This window comes from Callorhinchus milii, unplaced genomic scaffold (genome assembly GCF_018977255.1).
Source record: "Callorhinchus milii isolate IMCB2004 unplaced genomic scaffold, IMCB_Cmil_1.0 Scaffold16, whole genome shotgun sequence".
NCBI classification, from domain to species: Eukaryota; Metazoa; Chordata; class Chondrichthyes; order Chimaeriformes; family Callorhinchidae; genus Callorhinchus; species Callorhinchus milii.
Window position 1 is genome coordinate 4,374,587 of NW_024704757.1, and position 22,715 is coordinate 4,397,301.

Below are 22,715 nucleotides of genomic sequence, written 5' to 3' on the forward strand. Positions count from 1 at the left end.
TAAAGGAAGTGGTTGTTATTATTAAAGTTTCTCCTCAGCACCATTTAAGATCTGGATGGAGAAGGAAAAAATGTTTTCCTTGTGCGAAAGGTCGAGACGCATGCTGACATTAAACACTGGATACACACATATGCTGAAAGGAGTCTGCGGCTGCTCAGTAAACCCGCTGGAACCATTTGCTTTTGCTCTCACTCACATTTCATGCCAGACTATTGCAGGAGGTAAAGCCGTGGCTTGTGAATTCTCTTTACAGTATATTATGTGAAACCCTTTGAGACATTTTCAACACAAAATTACATTTGTAAAGCGCCTTCACATCGGCAGAACGTCCCAAATCGCAGAACAATCAGGGATTAGGATCCGAGCAGGGGTTTGGGATCATGGAGGGTGGAGGGCAGAGAGGGTAGGAGGGTGGCTGAAGGCACGGTCGAACAGTAGGCCCTTGAGGCAAGACTTGAATAATAATAATTTGACTTGAAGGAGGCAAGGGATGGAGCAAGAGAAAAGGGAATGTGGGATGGAGTTCCAGAGTGTGGGGGCAGAGGCTAAAGACTCGACGGCCGATGGTGGGGCAGGTCGGGTGGGGGACATGGAGCAGGCCGGGTAATTGAGTGTCCAATTTTATGTTGTTTTTTGGGGGAGGAATTATTAGTTTCTTCAATCTTCCTTCTTTTACAATCTAGACATTTAAAATCCAAACTTTGGCTCCTCTAATCCTGATATATTTCCGTTCTCTTTTGGACTAAAGGTCTTCATATATTATGTCATTTTTTTCTTCCTGCATTGAACATTTCTGTACTTAAATTGTTTATTTTGGGACTTTATCAAGAGTTGTTTTCTAACTTTTGCTCCCGAGAGGACTTTTGGATTGAGTTGTTTGCAGTAACATAGCCCAAACCCTCACTATCATGAGACTCTGTCTGTTGTTTCTCCGATACAACAACAACAAGATTATATTGGTATAGCGCCTTTCACGTCGGGAGGACGTCCCAAAGCACTGGACAGTGTATAGCATTTCAGACCCGAGCAGCGGTCAGGGGGCAAGAAGGGAGGGGAGAGGAAGGGGGATGGCTGATGGCATGGACGAACAGGAGGGTCTTGAGGCAGGACTTGAAGGAGGCTAATAACTGGAATGGCGAGATTCTTTGCGATGTCTTTTTCTCCTGAAAAGTTTGTTGATGTCAAATCCAACCTGGCTTTTTCTACTCACTTGCCTTTTCCTTCTTGGTTGGTAAGTGTCAATTTTCAAACTACATCAAAATACATGGAGTCCTGTAGCATAACAACAACAACTTGCATTTATGTAGATAGTGTCCTGGACTGCATATTGGTTGGAGCACTTGCCTCACAAGCAAGAGATCCTGGGTTCAATTCCCAGGCAGGGCGAAACCTTAAGCAAGTTTCCTTACTCCATGCCCCTCTGTTTAACGAGCAGCAAGTCGGAATGGGTTGCTCGTCGATTGGCTGATCACTTTTTTGGGAGTAATAAACCCTTGAAAAAAAAATTTGGTCACTCAATCCATGACTGTTTGAATGGAACCCTGGTCCTCTCGCTTGTGAGTGAGTGCTCTAACCAATACGCAACAGGACTCCACATCTTGAACTGTGGTAAGACTATTCACACACATCATAAATCTCTCCCTGCTCACAAGCACCCTTCACAACCATTTAAAAACAGGTGTCGTCATCCCTAGCCTTAAAAATCCCTCCCTGGACCCATCCCTGCTCTCAACCCTCCAGAACACCCTCCCAATCATTTGCTAATAGTAATACGCTGTCACACATCTCATATTACCTGGCAACCAACCCAAGGATTCGACCTGCCAGCAATCGAACCCAGGTCTCTCGCTTGCAAGGCGAGTGCTCTGAGCTACAGGACTCCACATATGAAAGACGCCTTCACCACAAACTGTGGTCACTGAGTGTCATGGGCAAGACACCAACATGGATTCAGAATTGGTTGAAGGGAAGGAAGCAGAGGTTATTGTTAGGGTATTTAGTGGATGGCACCAAGTTGTAGATGACACCAAGTCTCATGAAATACTGCCCCCTCCAGTGCATTCTTATCGGCTGCATGTTTGATTCCTGTGCTGCGTATTTAAGATATTGCAAGAAATCAGTGCATTGCATTAAACGTGTGTATCAATCATAATCATAAGCACCGACTATTGTTTTTATTGCAACTTTCTTTACGACATTAAGGTTAAGCAGCATAAATTCCTGAGTTTGCACTGTGCATATGGTACTGAATAATCAATAACTGATCAGATTTTGTTTTAGTACATCTTGTTTCACAAAAATCTCATAATTTCATACCATCAAGTTAAATGTCCCAGCTCCATACTTCAATCAGGATCACTTTTCTATATCCCCGAAATTTGTTAGCACTCAAATCATGTGAGAGAAAGGAAATTCCATACAATTGATATTTAGTGGCACACAATATATAGTTTCCGAAGTCATCTCACTGCCCGGAGAGCGAATGTTACTGTAGTTAGGATACTGAATAAAAGTGTGACACTGGCGCCATCTTTTGACAAAAATTCAGTCACAACCACTCAAAAATCTGTCTGTCACCCAACATGCAGCCAAATTGAGTTTCACTCAAATCTGCCTCCAGTAGTCATTCCAATACACCAATAATCACATTGCGTTTTATTCTGCTTTTTTTAAGAAATATACTTGTTTTGTGTTTTGGTCATTTTCAATCCATGACTGTTTGTGGGACATTGCTGTGCGCAATTGGCTGCCGCGTTCGCCCACAAATATACAGTCAATTCACTTTACAGTATATTCTGTGAAGCGCTTTGGGACGTCTGGAAGACGTGAAAAGTGCTATATCAAATGCAAGGATTATTATTATTATTATTAATCAACAACAAAATGAGAAAGGCACCAGCTATTCAAAATTGTTTTAATTGAGAGAAACTATGCAAATAATAAATAAATTGCAACATACAAAACAGCAGCGGCCATAGCAGCAAGTCTAACAGGTACAGACATGACACACAGACAGGATAAGTGTACTGCGTTACTAAGGAACAATACCAGGAATACAACCAACTAACAAACTTACGGAATTGTGGATTTCAAGAGCTAAATGGACCTTGAAGTTGGTTGAACTTCATGTAGCAGGTTGGCCCCACTTGGGAATTTTTCAAAGTTGTCTTCAGTGCAAAATCCAATCTAACAATTTGTTTGAAGAGAGATACATCCAGGGGTGATTCCAAGACCAGATCCTGCTGTTAATAAGGAACTTGTAGTAACGTCACATGCAGTTAAACCAGAATAATGGCTCATTTGATGGATAGGCTTTGCGTGGTCACTTAAGGAACAAGCGCAATGGGCCGAACAGGCGTTTCTTCTTCTTGACTTCATGATGTTCTCATGAAATCAAAATGAACAGTTGATGATATGAACCCCAACAGTGTGAAGTGCTGCACTACTTTTGTAGCCACCTTCCGAATGGATCGTATCTAATACGGTAGATATTAAACCAGATATTAACACATATTATGTAGAGCCTAAAGAGTGAACTTTTTCCACAACCTAATCGATATTGTTGTCACACGGATTCCATGTCGACAGGTAGCATCTTAATAGGTAGTCATCTTACAAGCCAGCAAAGAAAGGACTTTGAAACCAGCATTACTTGGTAGAGGAACAGACAACATTGTTTTAGGTGCCGATGTAGATTTGATGCCCTATTTGTACTACTTGGGGTAATCTCAAATCACTTTCAGCATCAAACTGATTCACAGCCGGATACACAGCATTAATAGCTTCTACTTGCCTTGGGGACTCGAAAATTTTACGTATGTGCACGTGAAGGGATTCGCTAAATTGCAGGTTATTTAAAATTGCTCAGTACCAATGCTTTCATTGAAAAGCTTAAGAACATTTAAGGGGCCATTTTAGAGTGCAGACCAAATTGACCTAGAGTTTTCGTATTTATACTGCAGTCACTGCAATCGCTTCCTCGTGAAGCCAACTTCTGGTTTGGGCAGGTGTTCCTCAGCACAATTTACTTCTAACCACAAACCCAATTTAGGTTGTAGTTTGAGTGTCAATTACACATTACACGTGTGTTGAATCTATTTGAAAAATGACATATAAATACAGCATCATATTTCACAGTGAAACATCCTATAACATGTCACAAGACATGGATAGTTACGGCATTCTCAAAATATTGGAGGAATCTTTTTAAACTCAAGTTATCCTTTCTCTGATGTACCTTATCTTCCAGGTGAAAGGGAAAAGGGAAAAAGTTAATATGGAGGCAAATGTTTAGGAAAACTAGGAATTACTGTCAAAGTAATTTCAATTTCAAAGAAAATCAAGAAGTGCTGGGTAGAGTTCCCTTCACTGACAGTACGACAGTGGCAATTAAACATCTTCCAAACTCTTCACATGGTCTGTAAATTTCACTGACATTAGTTCAGTGAAGTTCATGATGGAAAGTAGATACAAGAAAAGCAGAATAAAGGACAATGTGATTATTATTGATTATTGATTATTGATGTATTGGAATAAATACTGGAGGCAGATTCCAGTGAAGCCACTAATTTGGCTGCAATTTGGATATCAGCTGGATTTTTGAGTGGTTGTGACTCAATTTTATCAAACAATGGGGCCAGTGTCACATTTCTATTCAGTATCCTAACTACAGGAATAATAATAATAATAATAATAATAATAATCCCAGCAAACACTCAAGTCGCTGGGAACACTCAGCAGGTCAGGCAGCATCTGTGGGGAAAGGAAAGTGAGTCAACGTTTCGGGTCCACGACTCTTCGTCAGAACTCAATACTAATCCTTGCATTTGATACAGAGCCTCATCACGTCGTCGAGACGTCTCAAAGCGCTTCACAGAATATACTTTCAATTGACTATATTTTGTGGTCGAAACGTGACAGTAAATTGCACACAGCAAAGTGTCCCACAAACAGTCATGGTTGAGTGACCCAATTATTATTATTATTATTTTATTTTTCTGATTTCTATGAGCCTACAGCTTGGATTATCAAATCCTCCCCCATTTCTCTCTTGCCTCACCTGAAGGCAATCAATGACTCACTGAGCTAAGGTTCTCTACCTTTTGAGATCAGTGCTGATTTTTACAGATAAAATTGTGTAAAGGTTGTGCAGATCACACGCAATGTTTTTCTGCACTCTCCCTTTACCATAGAAGGAAAGTAAATTTGAGGTTAATCAGCGATAATCCAGCCAAGCCTGTCACGTGACAGACACTTTAAATGACAGGAGTAGCTGGAATTTCCCAACAATTAGTTGCTGAGTGAGATAGATCTCTTCAACATGTCTTGTTTTTTCCCTGAGAGTTTATGGACGATCAGAACATCACTGTCCAATCAAACCTGGCTTCTCCTGTTCACTTTCCTTTTCCTTCTTGGTTGGTAAGTGTCCGAAATTGTCCTGTTGTGTGTGTGTGTGTGTGTGTGTGTGTGCGCCATTGTTGTTTAATCAATCCATTCAAATATTTATTTAAGTATAGATCATGGACTGAGAATCGTCTGGCTGGTGGGTTGACTTAATGAATAGTGAGTTTGCAAAAACTTCCCAAATAATTTTTGTTATCTTAAGAGCGTTTGCGAGATATTTTTAAGGCCTAAGTTAGAAAAGTGTCTGTGACTCCCTCCCTGTTCCACTCTCCGCATAACTAGCTGGTGGGTTGGAAAGTTAGTTGTGTTGTGCAATTCAGGGATCCCAGGACTTCCAGCAGAGATCAGGAATGCCATATTTTTATATATAAAATTGTGAAGAAAGTCACCACCAGCCCCAAGGAATTCCACAGCATTAATTTCAGTATTCTCAGTAATGGCTACTGTTCTCGTCTCGCAAGTGAGAGGAACTGGGTTTGATTCCCAGGCAGGTTAAAACCTTAGGCAAGTGTCCTTACTCCACATGCCTCTGTTTACCGAGCAGTAATAGGAACCCAGTTGTTAGTTGATTGGCAGATCGCTTTCCAGGAAGATTAATCCCTTAAAAAAATGGGGTCCCTCAATCCACGACTGTTTGTGAGACACTGCTTTGCACAATTGGATGCAGCATTTCTCCCTCAAAATATACAGACAATTCACCTTACAGTATATTCTGTGAAGCGCTTTGAGACGTCTGAACGACGTGATAAGGGGCTATATCAAATGCAAGGATTATTGTTATGATCACTTCAGCTGTGGTGTTACTGACTTCCCACTGAAACACAATGAGTCTTGAATACTCAATAAAGATGAAATGAACAAGAATAAACCTATGACTTTGATTGAGTTATATTACAGTCCTTTCTTTTGCAGGATCTAATAACTTCCCTGAACCAATAGTGTTGGGACTGCTTTGTTTGCTTGTCTCCAGGGGACTGAGAGCATTGTGTTTGCTCAGTCCTGTTTATTTGTTTCCCTTTCCTTCTCCCACCCCAACCCGCAAGTAAACTGGAATGACTGTTCCACAACTTAATAAATTAGTGCAACAAGTTCAATGGGCTGAATGGCTTCCTTCTGTTCATGTTTTCCAATGTTATATATAATAATAATCCTTGCATTTGATATAGTGCCTCATCACGTCTTCGACACAGCTGAAAGCTATTCACAGGATACACTATAAAGTGAATTGATTGCATATTTTGTGGGCTAAAATGTTCCTAATCGTCCGCAACCAAGGCAAAACAGGGAAGTCACTGAAAATAGCAAACAAGTTGCCATGATCGGAGAATCAATGTACCACATGATATGTTTACAGTGGGTCAAAGTCCTTTTCTTGTTCCACGATAACACACAAGTTAGAAATATATCAAATACAGTTCATTTTATACAATATAAAGACTGAAGCTACAGTATCTCACAAGATGACACTGGATGGAGAAGAGGCTTCCGCTCATCTGATATCATTCCTCCAGAACACCCCCCCTACCATTCAAATTGTCCAGACTGAAGTGGACAGATATTTGTTAGGTAAGGGGAGCAAGGGACATGGGGCAAGGGCGGGTAATTGGAGTTAAGGTGCAGATCACACATGATCTTATAGAATGGCAGAACAGGCTCGAGGGGCTGAATAGCCTACTGCTGTTCCTATGTTCCTTGTCCCCATCACTGTGTCAAGCTCCCTTTTACATGAGTCCCAGGGTCTTGGCCTCCACCACCTTTCTTGGCAACACTGATTACCCTCTGAGTAAAGAAAAACTTCCTGATGTTTGTCCTGAAATTGCCCTTTACTAATCTAAACCTATGTTCTTTTGTTCTGCTGTCATGATACATCCTGAAATATTGATGTAGGTTTACTGATTAAATTCCAACTTTGCAGGTACAGCATCTTGCCCTACAGATTCTTCAAACGCCTTGGAATCCCAGGGCCCACGCCACTGCCATTCATTGGAACATTCTTAGGATACAGAAAGGTAGGACGCTCCAGTCCTTGGAATATTCTGTCAGGAATAGTTCTTTGTGTTTGAGTTATACTTTTTAAGATGTCCTTTCCCCTCTCTCTGCTCAGCCGGCTCCACGTCACCCCACCATCAGCGGTCAGGCCTTCAAGCTCTCTGCCCCCACCCCATAGTCCCTTTGCATTGCTCCCTGCCTTGCTTCCTTCAAGGCACGTCGCAGACCCTCTTCTTCGGCCATGGGTTTGATCACCCTCCGAACCCTGCCTTCCACCCCTCATGATCCCAACCCCCTGCTCGGGTCCTATTCCTGACATAGCAACACCTTGGGACGTCCTCCAAAATGAAAGGTGCTATACAAATGTAATTTGTTGTTGTTTTTGTTGTTAGAACATCAGGAGAATATCTCACAGGATCTTCACACGACTTACTATTAAGTGCAGTGACTTTATACAAGAGGAAACAATAGCAATTCCCCTAATTTTTCATGGCCTTTGTATAAATGGTTTGTACTGATAGCAAAACTGTGTTTGAAAACTCACAAGGTGAAGAATTGGGGAAGATCCTGTACTTACTTGTTGGTAATAAACGGTTGCCACACTGTTCTTGTTTATTTTATTCCCTTACTTGATATAACAGTGATAATAATAATCCTTGCGTTTGATTTAGCACCTGATCACGTTGTTGCGACGTCTCAAAGTGCGTCACTGAATATACTGTAGTGAATTGACTGTATTCCAAAGTATATATTTGAATTTTACTGTTGTCTAATTCCGCAGTATTGAAATGTAGTGTCCAACCACGATTGATAACATGACTCAGATGCTTACTAAAAAGTTGTCTAAGGTCAACAATTAACTATCAGCAAACAAGGAGTTGCACAGAGATGTAGAAATTTGATCAGCTTCAATCAATATTCATCAGTATGGATGATAAAACATGTAGAATCAAATATGTGTAGATATATTAGTGAAACCTCTGCAACATAGATCCTAGATACGATATTTGTGTACATTTGCTTTTTTCCTTTGAGGTATAATAGGTTTCTGTGAGACACAACTATTCTTTCAAGTACGTGCGCACCATATAATTCGAGCCTTGTAGTTCAGTGATTAGCGGTCAAACAAAGTAGTAATTTTGATGTAGAGACATGATTTATATCTCATCGGAAAGGCCTTGCAGGGGGGAGTGTCATGAGAATATTTTTGTTCCAGCAATCCCTTATCGTTGATGAGCTATATTTAAAAAAACTGCTTTAATGAAGCCGTAAACATGAGGTACCAACTGTGTCCATTGCAGCTACGCTTGCAACCAAAGGATCCAATATGGAATGTACACTTCAGTGATACCACTCACAAACCGTTTAACATGTGTGTTAATCAAAAGTGCCATAACTGGATGATGAGCTTGTTTAGGTCATAGTTCATCAATGATAGGAGATTCCACCCCGAAAAAAATATGCCCATGACATTCCTCCTTGCAAGACCTTTCCAATGAGGTATAAATCATGTCTTTATATCAATCGGTTAATGCGTTATTGGCAGACAAACTAATATGCAGTGCGTGAACTGTGCGGGGATCTCTCTCTGTTTCTCTTGGCTCTTTTTTTTTATTTTGTCAGGGGGGATCTCCTACCGTTATATAAAGTATAACAATCTAATATATAATAATATAAAGTATAATAATGTAATATAAAGTAAACAAGCTCATTGCACACGTATGGCAGTTTTGCTTAAGGTGTACACAGAGTGTTTATGGGATGTTAAATGGTTTATGATTTGGTATCACTGAAATCTACGTTCCATATCGGATCCTTTGGTCGCAAACTCAGCTGCAACAGGTACAGCTAGTTATTGTATGAGTATGTCATATAGTGAGTATAAATGTTTTTGCCAATGATTTGGTCTTTTGCTGGACAGGGTTTATTTGGATTTGATACAGAATGTTACAAGAAGTATGGAAAGATCTGGGGGTGAGTACTTTCAAAAATAATGATATAATGAAAAAAATGAAAAAAAATTGAGATAATTTGAAGATTATGAAATGTGTTTTAGTTTTCTTTGAATCAATTGTGCCAAGTACTAATGGCAGTATCTAAATGATGCTTCTCTTTAAATTTATCTCTCTGGCCACAGCCTTTTAAGCCCTCCACGGCATTGCTCCTTCCTACTTCACTGACCTGCTAACACCATATTGACTGTCCACTCCCTCTCTGCCCCACCCTTTGGAATTCCATCCCACAGTCTGTCCGCCTCACTCCCTCCCTTGCCTCCTCCAAGACACGTCTCAAGCCCCTCCTCTTCGACCTCGACTTTGGTCTCCCTTCTAGCCTTACCCACCTTTAGATAAAATTAGTCATTCACTTCATAGCTGTTTGTGGGACATTGCCATTTGCATTGGCTGCCGCATTTGCCTACAAAATACACCAGTAACTATACTTTACAGAAAATCCCGTGAAGCACTTTAATATATCCTCCCGTGAAACGTGAAAGGCACTGTATCAGATGCAAGGATTATTATTTTATTATTATTTATTCTTTCTATAATCCGTCTATTCATTATTCATTGTGTACTTGAGCTATGTTTTTCCCATTCCTTTAGGATTTATGATGGAAGGCAGCCTCTTCTCTCAGTTATGGATACCAACATGATCAAAACCATCTTGGTAAAAGAGTGTTATTCTTTCTTCACCAACAGACGGGTTAGTATCAAATTCCGGAAATTGATTTTTCAGTTTGTTTCTTTTTAACCAGTGTAAAGCAGGTTATTTTCACAGGATTTAGTTTCTTTGGCTGCGTGTAACAGTGAGGTAAGTAGAGTGGGAAGACTGTGGGTTAGTGCTCTAATATCTCCCACAGGCATGCCAGCGAAGCATGAAATGAAATATATATTTACAAAGGATTGTTCTCTATAAAGAAGGAATGAGTACAGGTTGAATAATAAGAAAATCTCATGTAATCAGTTGTGTCCAATCGCATTGTAAGTGACCCATGACAAATAGCCTTCATCGCTGTGCACTTCCTGATGTCACTTCCTTCAACAAGTGACATTAGCAATGTTTTTGGGATAATGTTCCTTTGATGAGTGACATTGGCAATGATTCGACAGTGCCTACGGTCACCTCCCCCCCACCTTGGCGTCATTTGCCCACAGCAGTGTCCCACACTCAGGGGATTGTTGGCTTGGAGCCAAGGAGAGACTGATTATCTTTTCAGATAGTGCCATGGAATCTTTAACGTCCACGTGAACAGGCAGAAATAAATAGTCAAGAGATTCAGTTCAATACTGGGCTCAGGGAGGGAGCAATGCAAAGAGACTGTGGGATGGACTTCCAAAGGGTGGGGTCAGAGAGGTTGGAAGCCTGACAGCCGATGGTGGGGCAGACCTGACAGACATGGAGCAGGCTAGAGCCTGCTGAGCGGAGGGAGCAGACAGGTCATTCAATTCAAAACTGTACCTGTTGAACGTTGTTCACTTCTTTTTTTGCAGGATATTGATCTGATTGGACCTTTGAAAGATGCCGTTTCAGTTGTTCATGATGAGAACTGGAAGAGAATCCGAAGTGTGCTTTCACCCACTTTCACTAGTGGGAGACTGAAAGAGGTAAAGTCTCCCCCCAATAGCATAACTGCTGTTGAACAAAAATAAATGTTTGTACTTCTGGTGTGTAAGATTACATACACAAATGAAGGGACATTCTCCTCAACTCCCAGCCTGTTCCGGCTCCCATTCCACCTCCATGAAACCATTTGGGACATTATTCTATGTGAAAGTTGCTGTCTGAAGGCTTTCCTCTTCGACTGTACTGACAGTCACCTCCTCCCTCCCCCCAGCTCGGCATCGGGCTCCATCACTGTTAAGCTGTCCGAAATGCTGCCCAGCGTGAAGGGCCGTCTATAAAGATGTTGTTGTGGTTGGTGTCTAAGTGCAAGTTGTTGTTGAGTTTTCGTGTTGCTTCATTTCACTTGTGAATCAGCCACCTCCGCTTGGTAAGGGCCAGGTGCCGTTTGCCGAATGCACTTGGCTCAAACCTGGCCTAACGGTCCACTGCCATATCTGGCTGGACCTCACCAAGAATTCCGCTCTCGCCTCAGTTAAATCATCCTTCTATTCCAGATTAATCCTGGAGGCGAAAGGCAATCCAGGCTCCTGTTCTCCACCACTAACCGACTCCTCCGCCCTCCCCGACACGCCTCGCAGATACTTTCATCCGATTCTCACTGCGAGAAAATGCTGGACTTCCTTGAGTCCAAAATCGAGGGAATCTGCACAGTTGCCACTGCCCTCCCAACTTCCAACCCCTCCCTACCCTCACCCCACACAATTACCCATTAGATAATTACCCATCTGATAATTACCCAGCCCTCCTTCCACACCTTTGAACCTGTCATCCCCTCCTCTGTCTTCAACATGGTAACCTCCATGAAGTCCACCACCTGCTCTCTCGACCCCATCCCCACCTCTCTCCTTAAATCCCAGCTCCACCTCTTTGCCCCACTTCTCGCCGACATCATTAACCTCTCCATGTCATCTGGCACTGTTCCTTCCCCTTTCAAAACAGTCACGATCACCCCTACCTTGAAAAAACCTTCTCTTGACCCATCATAGCTATCTCGCTACCAGCCCATCTCAAATCTCTCTTTCCTATCCAAGGTCCTCAAGAGCCGTTGCCTCCCAGCTTCGCTCTTTCCTCTTCTCTCACTCCCTCCATGAACCCCTCCAATCGGGTTTCCGTGCTGCCCATAGCACGGAAACTGCTCTGGACAAGGTCACAAACGACATCCTGACCATGTGTGACCAGGGCTCCCTCTGCCTCCTCATCCTCCTCGACCTCTCCGCCGCATTTGACACCGTGGACCACTCAATCCTCCTCCACCGCCTCTCCTTCCACCTCAACCTTCAAAGTTCTGTCCTTGAGTGGTTCAGGTCCTACCTGTCACACCGCCTCCACTTTGTCGCGGCAAACGGTTTCTCCTCTAGCCCCCGCACTGTCTCATGCGGTGTTCCTCAGGGCTCTGTCCTCAGTCCTCCTCGTCACTTTCTGCACGCTCCCCCTTGGTGACGTCATCCCAGACATGGGGTAAATTTCCACATGTATGTGGATGACGCCCAACTCTACCTCTCTGCCTCCACCCTGAACTCCAGGACTACTGAGGTCTTGACCAACTGCCTTTCCGACATCAAATCCTGGACGACGGACAACTTTCTCCAACTCAATGTCAGCAAGACCGAGGCCCTCCTGATTGGCTCGCGCCAGCAACTCCGCACCTCAGGCGCTGGCAGTATCAGCCTCCACGGCTGCACACCCAACCTCACTAAGCCAGTGAGGAACCTGGGTGTCTTGTTTGACCCAGAACTGTCCTTTCTCCCCCACATGGCGCCATGACCGCCACAGGCTACCACCACCTCCGCAACATTGCCAGACTCCGCCATTGCCTCACCCCTCAGGCATCCAAAACCGTTACCCATGCATCTGTCACCTCAAGGCTTCATTATGGGAACTCCCTCCTCATCGGCCTTCCCAACTTTTCCCTTCACAGGCTGCAGATCATCCAAAACTCTGCAACTTGTGTACTCTCAAGCACCAGGCCCCGCGACCCTATCACTCCCACCCTCGCTCAACTCCACTGGCTCCCCATCCCCCAGAGGATCAAGTTCAAAATCCGCATCCTCACCTTTAAGGCCTTGCCCCCTCCTACCTCTCTGACCTGCTGACTCCCTACCAACCTGCCCATTTCCTCCGTTCATCAGCCTCTGGCCTGCTCCATGTCTCCCGCCCGATCCGCCCTACCATTGTTGGCCGGGCTTTCAGCCTCTCTGCCCCCACACTCTGGAACTCCATCCCACGGTCCCTTCCCCACGCTTCCTCCATTGTATTATTCAAGACTGGTCTCAAGACCTTGCTCTTTGACCATGCCTTTGGTCTCCCTCCCACCCCTCTGCCTTCCCTCACCCCTACCCATCCCTCCTCCATGCTCGGGACCCAATATCTGACTGTTGAGCGCTTTGGGATGTCCTCCAGACATGCTCTATAAATGTAATTTTGTTGTTGTTGTTATTGTTGAACCAGAAATGTTAAATCGTTGAATGTGTTTACTGTGTGGAGTCCTGGTTGCATATTCCTTAGAGCACTCGCCTCACAAGCAAGAGGACCTGGGTTCGATTCCCGGGCAGGGCGAAACCTTAATTACGTTTCCTTACTCCGAACGCCTCTGTTTACCAAGCAGTAAATAGAAACCCGGTTGTTAGTCGATTGACAGATTACTCTTCCGGGAATAATATTCCTTCCAAAACAAATAGTAATAATTTGGTAACTCAATCCACGATTGTTTGTGGGACACTGCTGTGTGCAATTGGCTGCCGGATTTTGCCCACAAAATACACAGTCAATGCTTTACAGTATATTCTGTGAAGTGGTTTGAGACATAATAAGGCTCTATATCAAATGCAAGACATTGGGCAAGTTTTCTTGCTCCACACACCTCTGTTTGCCTCGCAGCGAGAAGCAAACCGGTTCTTAAGTCGGTTGGCTGATCGCTTTTCTGGGGTAATATTCCCTTCAAATATATAAATAAATAAAAAATAAAAACATTTTGCCACTCAATCCACGTCTGTTTGTGGGACAGTGCTGTGCGCAATTGGCTGCTGTATTTCACCCAAAAAGTATACAGTCAATTCACTTTACAGTATATTCTGTGAAGCACCTTGAGACATCTCGAGATAAGGCCCTATATCAAATGTAAAGGATTATTATTATTATTTTTCCCCAGATGCTTCCGATTGTCTGTCGCTATGCAGAAACTCTTGTGAAAAATGTGGAGAAGAAAGCAAAAATGAATGAGCCCATTGCTTTGAAGGAGTGAGTTATCTCTGTATCTGAGTGCTTCTTTTTTAAAAAAAATCTCCACCGCCACAGACTCTAACATTAGCAGTTGGGCCTTCAGTCTCCACACCCCCACCCTTTGAACTCCATCGTCCCTTCACCTCGCTCCCTCTCTTGCCGCCTTCAGAGCCCTTCTCAAAATCCTCCACTCCAACCGCCCCTTTGGTCACCCACTTACCCATAGCCTCCTGCCCTCCACTGTCCCTGAGCCCAAACCCCCAATTTGGGCCCAAATCCCTGACTGTCCAGCGCTTTGGGACTTCTTCCCGATGTAGAAGGCTCCATACAAATGTAATTTGTGTTGTTGTTTCATTCCAATTGACATCAATTGCTTATGAAGGGCTTCAAAATATTGTGTCATTTTAGGTATTGTATCAAATGCCAAGATTATTATTAAATAGGTTAAAGAGCCTTTTCCATCCTGATTATTTCACCCACAAAATACACAGTAAATCCACTTTACAGTCCATCGTGACGCGCTTTGAGACTTCTCAACGACATGATAAAGCACTATATCAAATATAAGGATTATTTTTATTAATCCCTTGTGATTGTTTCATTGTCATGTGAAGTTCTGTGGCGTATTGGTTCCAGCAGTCGACTCGCAAGCAAGAGGACCTGGGTTCGATTCCCGGGCAGGGCGAAACCTTAATTACGTTTCCTTACTCCGAACGCCTCTGTTTACCAAGCAGTAAATAGAAACCCGGCTGTTAGTCGATTGACAGATTACTCTTCCGGGAATAATAGTCCTTCCAAAACAAATAGTAATAATTTGGTAACTCAATCCACGATTGTTTGTGGGACAGTGCTGTGTGCAATTGGCTGCCGGGTTTTGCCCACAAAATACACAGTCAATGCTTTACAGTATATTCTGTGAAGCGGTTTGAGACATAATAAGGCGCTATATCAAATGCAAGACATTGGGCAAGTTTTCTTGCTCCACACACCTCTGTTTGCCTCGCAGCGAGAAGCAAACCGGTTCTTAAGTCGGTTGGCTGATCGCTTTTCCGGGGTAATATTTCCCTCAAATATATAAATAAATAAAAAATAAAAACATTTTGCCACTCAATCCACGTCTGTTTGTGGGACAATGCTGTGCGAAATTGGCTGCCGGGTTTTGCCCACAAAATACACAGTCAATGCTTTGCAGTATATTCTGTGAAGCGGTTTGAGACATAATAATGCGCTATATCAAATGCAAGGACTATTATTATTAATAGAATTTCTTCTTCGTTTCCCAGCCTCTTTGGTCCATACAGCATGGATGTAGTCACCAGCACGTCTTTCAGTGTGGACATCGACTCACTCAACAACCCCAGTGATCCATTTGTCAGCAATATAAAGAAAATGTTAAAATTCAGCTTCTTCAACCCTGTGTTTCTTATCGTGAGTAAGTGATCGGTGAAGCTGCACTTTTAAAATGCGGCACATGTGTACGAGTTCGGCTGTTCAGTGATCCTGCCTGTTTGACCTTATTTTTTCTGATGAACAATTAAGATAATCTACAGTGGGGTGGTCCAACCGTCTTCCTGCTGGCCTCGTCCAGCCCAGGGCATGATTTTATTCGGCCCATGAGCACAGACCACGAGCACTTTGTGTCCGGAAAGAGCCCAGGCTCGGTCTGACCCAGTGGGAAAAACAGTGGCACACGGCAGAGGTTAGCAGCAGAACTTGTTATTCACTTTCAAAGCAGTAACAGGAGAGCGACACAGTATCAGAGTCACCAAGAGAGAGATACAGAGAGAATCGGAGACATGGAGAGAGAGAGATACAGAGACACAGACAGACAGAGAGAGATACAGAGAGAGAATCGGAGCCGCATACAGAGAGAGAGAATCAGAGACACAGAGAGAGAGATACAGAGACAAAGAGATATACAAACAAAGATGACATACACACAGAGAACGAGAGAGTGATACACAGACAGAGAGAGAGATACAGAGACACTCTCAGAGAGAGAATGCCATATACAGAGCAACAACAGTTTGCATTTATATAGCGCCCTCCATGCCGGGCAGTGTCCCAGAATATGGTCTCCCTCTGTGTCTGTGTCTCAGTATGTCTCTCTCTCTGTCTGTGTGTATGTCTCTCGCTTTCTCTGTGTGTTCACTTTACAGTATGTTCTGTGAAGGGCTTTGAGACATCTCAAAGATGTGATAAGACGCTATATTAAATGCAAGAATTATTATTATCATAATTAGTCTCTCTGGTCCAGAAAAAAGGGGGGGGATGGTGGGGGAAGCAAGAGGAAACAGTAAGGTGCTCTCTCCTGATATTTATCTGTTAACCCCTATTGGAATGTGTGGTGCGAATGTTGGCTGAGGATGTGATCAGGCACAGGGTGTTGTTACGCTCCTTCTCATGGTCAATTCCTGACAATAGTCCTATCCAGGCCATTTGGTGCCCAAGGAACTGTACCGTAGGATAATTTGTGCTTTTAGGAAGTAAAAATATTGGAAATGTGTTCTGATCAGTATATAAATGTACACAACCCTAATTGTTGCTTTGTGTGCATTCAATATCTGGACAAACCCACTGTTGAAAGTAATCATTTTGGGATTATTTCATACTGTATTAACATACATACATCTAATTTCCCGTGGTTTTATTTATTTTTCTAGTAATATTTCCGTTCCTCATTCCGATCATGGAAAAGCTGAATATCAGCTTATTCCCCAATGAAGTCACCGACTTTTTCCATAAAGCTGTGACACACATAAAGGAAAACAGGAAAACAACACGCAATGTAAGTTTTACATTAAGTTCAGTCACTGAGATCAATACCCATTCCTTATCCTCCTCTCCCTAGTGAGTGGATAAAAGGTGAGACATCCCAATAATTTCAGCATGGAAAGCAGCTTACACTTCAAAGTATAATAATAATAATCATTTGGTGTAACACCTATAAACTCTAGAACTCATAAAGTTTTTGCAAGGTGTAGTGACTTTGTATATGCAGCGAAATGCAGCGACCAATTTGCCCACAGCCGTTCCCCCCAAACAGCAATGAAATCAACGAATAATTTTATCTTGGATAAAGACTAGTCAGAATTGAGTAACAATTTGATATAGTCCTTTTGGAGGGGAAGCAGCTTCAAGTGATCGTGAGTGTTCAGAAAGGTAGATCGGACTGTTGAAACAAACCAACATCTATGGAGAAAGGAAAGTGAGTCAATGTTTCGGGTCCACGACCCTCAGAACTGGGGCATGTTGGGAAGGAGAGGCTTTTAAGGTCCAACAGAGAGGGGGGAGGCAGGGCAAGGAAGACAAAGGAGAAAATCGGGTAGAGGTCAGGGGATGAATGGTTAAAGAAGCAAAATGAAAGGGGGGAATTGAAACAATACAGATAGACCAGAGGGGGAGGGAGAAGGTGAGCGGTTATTGTCTGAAATTATTGAACTCAATATTGAGGCCCGAGGGCTGTAAGGTCCCGAGCAGATAGATGGGGTGCTGTTCCTCGAGCTTGTGCTGTGGTTCATTGGAACAGCGTAGGAGACCGTGGATGGAGAGGTCAGAGTGTGAGTGGGAGGGAGAGTTGAAATGGCAAGAAACCGGAAGCTCAGGGTTGTGCTTGCGGACAGCACGGAGGTGTTCAGCAAATCAGTCACCCAATCTGCGTTTGGTCTCCCCAATGTACAGAATACCACAATGTGAGCAGTCAACGCAGTAAACTACATTTATACGCATAAATCACTGTCTCACTAGAAAACGGTTTGGGGCCCTCCCTGGACAGTGGTATTGGGGGAGGTGAAAGGGCAGGTAATGCATCTCCTGCGCTGGCATGGAAAGGTGACGGGGGAAAGAGAGCAACTGTTGACGGTGATGGAGGAATGTCACGGAGGGAACGGTCCCTTCAGAAGCTGGGAAGGGAGGGAAAGATGTGTTTGGTGGTTGGAACACGCTGGAGACGTCTCGAAGACATGATATGGCGCTATATCAAATCCAAGGATTATTATTATTTATTGGTAATAAATAAGGCGAATGGAAGCAACTGTTTCTTAAACCTGGTCAATCTTGACCAATCATATCTGTGGCATTACACAGATTCCTGGGCAGGGGGAGTTTCCTTACTCCACAAGCCTCTGTTTACCTCGCAGTAAGTAGGAACTCGATTGTGCGTCCATTGGGGGATCGCTTTTCCAGGGGTAATAATCCCTTCAAAAACAATAAATAATAATTTGGTCCCTAAACCCATGATTCTTTGTGGGTCACTGCTGTGCGCAATTGGCTGCTGCGTTTCGCCTGAAAAATTCATTTTACAATATATTCTGTGAAGCGCTTTGAGACGTTTCAAAGACATGATATGGCGCTATATCAAATGCAAGGATTATTATTGTTATTTATTGATAATAAATAAGGTGGATGGAAGCAACGGTTTCTTAAACCTGGTCAATCTTGACAAATCATATCTGTGGCATTACCCTGAAGTTCCCACATGGTGTCTGATTTACCTCTCAGGATCGCGTAGATTTCCTGCAACTGATGATAGATTCTCAAACGACTGAAAACAACAAAGAGATGCAGAATGGTGTCAATTCCTCATCGTCCAAAGGTAACAGCATTAAAAATGCTTCTCATCCTGTCAAAGTTTATTTTCTTCCTCCTGAGGAAACATAGAAAAATTCTTCCTTGTAAGAATTTTTTGCTTTTTACCCACTTCTTTCCCTCACAGTACATTGAGCAATGATTGGTCTGAAATTAACTTTTAAATTTTAACGATTCATTAAAATCAGGAATTCAGTTGGGGAATCTGCAGACAGCATATGACGAGATCACAAGATCGGTGCAGATGAAGAAGGCCCTTCAACCCATTTAATCTCAACCCTCCAGAACACCCTCCCAAGCATTCCCTCACCACTGCATCAAGCTGTGTTTTGAATCAGTCTAGTGTCCTGGCCTCTCCACCTTTCCAGGCAACTTGTTCCAGTCGTTATTGAATGTGTACTATTACATTTGCCATGATAGGGGATGGCATGTTACGGGATATGGGGATAGGGCAGGTAATTAGAGTTAGGTCAGAAGATTAGCCATGATCTTATCAAATGGTGGAAAGGCTCGAGGGCCGAATGGCCTACTCCTGATCCTAATTCTTATGTTCGTATAACTGATTACATTAACTCGTGTATTCATAGTTAGTATTATTACTACATTTGCCACGTGAACTGATTCTCAAATTGATTTTCTGCAGCTCTCACCGATGCTGAGATTTCAGCACAAGCTCTCATATTTATCTTTGCTGGATACGAAACGACAAGCAATACACTGTCACACGTCTCATATTACCTGGCAACCAACCCAGATGTACAAACTAAACTGCAGCAGGAAGTTGACGAGACCTTCCCAAACAAAGTGAGTCCAACAGGTTTTTAACAGACAGATCACTATTTTGCCCCGTTCTGTTTCCAGCTTCTGTTCTTTTTTCCCTGCACACCTGACCTTTTTCAATCCACGTGGGACTGAACATGACAATACCTTCATGGAAAAATGTTCAGCAAAAGTTTATTTTGAATACTGTATGTTTTGTTCATTCTAACTATGTCACCCAACGCTTTAAGTGTTGCATCAAACAGAAAACGGCACAGCCCAGTTTGAAATTGAGCCACAACCCTTAAAATCTAAGGTTGATTCCCATTCTGGGCCGAGTTAGCTGCTCACTGCTGACAATTGGCCTCAGGTCTAAAATTCTGTTTCGTCATAATTGCCCATTTCCTACACCATTTTTTCATGCAAACGGATGTGGAAATCTGGAAGTCTCTCCCCAAAAGGCTGTGGATTATGGCCGGATCCGTTCAAATTTTCAGGACTGAAATAATGGATAGATTTTTTTTAGGTCAGGGATATGGGGCATAGGCGGGTATTTGGCATTGAAGTACAGATCAGCCATGATCTATAGAGTGCCAGAACAGGCTCGAGGGGCTGAAGGGACTACTCCTGTTCCTGTACCATTGTCTTTCATCCCAAACTGCTCAACTGCAGAAGACCTTACTCCACACGCCTCGTAATAATCTCTCCAAAACAAAAACACAATAATAAATTGGTCATTTTCAATCCATGACTGTTTGTGGGACACTGCTGTGTGCAATTGGCTGCCGCGTTTCGCCCACAAATATACGGTCAATTCACTTTACAGTCTATTCTGTGAAACGCTTTGAGACAGCGAGAAGACGTGAAAAGCGCTATATCAAATGAAGGTTATTATTATTATTATTATTATCTGCCCCTTTTGTGTTCACATTTGTTGTAAATTTCCCAATGGTAACTTTGGTCTAATTTGGAGAATAAAATCCCAAATTTCCCATTGCACAGATTCAAGCCTATTTACCACTAACTTCAGGATATGTGTCCTAATCTGCACCATGATTGCAGAGGCAACTTTTGGCCAATAAATATTATCGATCAAAAATATCTATTGTTTCACCCACAAAATATGCACTCAATTCACTTTAGAGACGCCTCAACAACGCGATAAGGCTCTATATCAAAATTCAAGGCTTATTATTATTAGTCGAGATTCTATTTGCATATCAGTAATGTCCATTTCTAATACATAAAGGCTACTCCCACCTACGATGCCGTGATGCAGATGGAGTACATGGAGATGGTCATCTCAGAAACTTTGAGACTGATACCTCCCGCTCCTCGCTTAGATCGACAGTGTAAGAAAGATATCCAGATCAATGGAGTGACCATACCGAAAGATACGATTGTCTCAATACCTGCGTACGTCTTGCATCGAGACCCTGAACATTGGCCGGAGCCAGAAGAGTTTAGGCCTGAAAGGTACAGAGCAATGTAACCCCGCCACCCTTTCTCAGTCTTCTGTTCCCTCTGCTGAACTCAGTTGGGGGAGGGGTATCTGTTTGCTCATATACCCATGGAAAACTTTAACCTTTTAACTGCTCAGATTTTTGAACCACCCCAATAAACACGGGTTGTAAACTGTAGCCACTGACTCTTATATTACAAGGAAATAGTGGTTGTAACAGGATTGGGTCCCACAGTGCTTGACAGTGGCGGAACCGGATACCGAGCCGGGGAGAGCGGGAGGTGACCGTAGGCACGGTCGAATAGGAAGGTGTTCAGGGGTGACCTGAAGATGGGGAGGGAAGGGGCAAGGACGAGGAATAGAGGAAGAGTGTTCCAGAGTTTCTGGGTGTAGAGGCTGAAAGCGCGGCCACCAATGGTGGAACGGAGGACACAAGGGATATGCAGAAGGCTGAAATCAGTTGAACGGAGGCAGCGGTTTGTGGGTTGTGGGGGTGAGCAGGTCACAGATGTAGGGAAGCGTCAGCGTAAGAAGGGATTTGAAAACAAGTGTGAGGATCGCGATAGCAAGAGGGTAATCCCACAGGTATCTAAAAATTTTCCTTTGATATAATACTTCTTGGTGTAAGTATTAAACTTGATCTCTCAACCCTGAACCTGTTTCCCCTTCTCCCACCTATAGGGTATCCAGGTTGGCTTTTTCTTCTGAGAAAACTGGTCTATCTAATACTTTATCTGATGACTTTATTTGATTAACCTGAGAGTGTTTTGTGTTTATCAATGTCATTAGGTTCACTAAAGAAGCGAGAGAGGCTCGGGATCCTTATGTATATCTGCCATTTGGAATGGGCCCTCGGAATTGCATTGGAATGCGATTTGCTCAGATGCTAATGAAGGTAGCATTGACTTACCTGATGCAAAATTTCACTCTGCAGCCATGCAAGGAGACCCAGGTAAGGAATAATATAGGAATAAATAATAATCCTTCCATTTTATAAAGTATCTTATCACGTTTTTGAGACGTCTCAAAGCGTTTCACAGAATATACTGTAAAGTGAATTGACGATGTTTAGTGGGCGAAATACAGGAGCCAATTGCACACGTCTCAAACACATGATAAAGCAGTATATCAAATTCAAGAATTATTATTATTATTATGTTCTGTCAATGAGAGAACGATGTATGGGAGGGGGAGAGGAATAAAAGTAAATTAATAACTGGGACAACACAATATTTCCTGAACATTCCTTCTGAATTTAAGTGATTATTTATTGTCTCTGCATTCCAGATCCCATTAGAACTGGATGTGAAGGGTGCCATGGTACCCACAAAGCCTGTTGTGCTAAAATTTGTGCGCCGTGTGACCTCAAAGCAAGAGGAATAAGAAGCAGAGGACAATGCACACCAAGTAAAAATGCAACAGGATCTCGAATATGTGACCCAATAAAATTGTCGTGAAACAATCATTGAACAATTGTTATAGTTTGGAGATTCAGGTGATCTCTTCTGTCATTCCAAACCAATTAATTTGGTTGCTTTAAAATTCCTAACATTGTCATATTCGTTCAGCAATATTCATGTGCAAAAAAAAATGTAATGAACATAATCTAATGTTTGAATGCTAACCGAATAAATTGGGGCTTCAAAAGAAATAAAGGAAGTGGTTGTTATTA

The 22,715-nt window shown here is 42.8% G+C and overlaps 1 protein-coding gene across 1 annotated transcript; it reads left to right on the forward strand.

Annotated features, from left to right (window-relative positions):
* The first annotated feature begins 5,271 nt into the window (after positions 1–5,271).
* LOC103185126 (cytochrome P450 3A8-like) lies at positions 5,272–22,715 on the forward strand. Its single transcript, XM_042340946.1, has 13 exons — positions 5,272–5,418; positions 7,319–7,412; positions 9,314–9,366; positions 9,996–10,095; positions 10,884–10,997; positions 14,165–14,253; positions 15,519–15,667; positions 16,899–17,023; positions 18,736–18,829; positions 19,466–19,626; positions 20,831–21,057; positions 21,833–21,995; positions 22,331–22,715. Exons 1-13 carry the CDS (start codon positions 5,321–5,323, stop codon positions 22,424–22,426), a joined length of 1,563 nt encoding a protein of 520 aa, XP_042196880.1. The 5' UTR covers positions 5,272–5,320; the 3' UTR covers positions 22,427–22,715.

Bases quoted from the DNA above. Each gene is read 5' to 3' on its own strand.
- LOC103185126 (XM_042340946.1), top strand. From the start codon at position 5,321: ATGTCTTGTTTTTTCCCTGAGAGTTTATGGACGATCAGAACATCACTG. The intron at 10,096-10,883 runs GTTAGTATCAAA...CTTTTTTTGCAG, and splicing joins CTTTCTTCACCAACAGACGG to GATATTGATCTGATTGGACC. The intron at 15,668-16,898 runs GTAAGTGATCGG...TTATTTTTCTAG, and splicing joins CCCTGTGTTTCTTATCGTGA to TAATATTTCCGTTCCTCATT.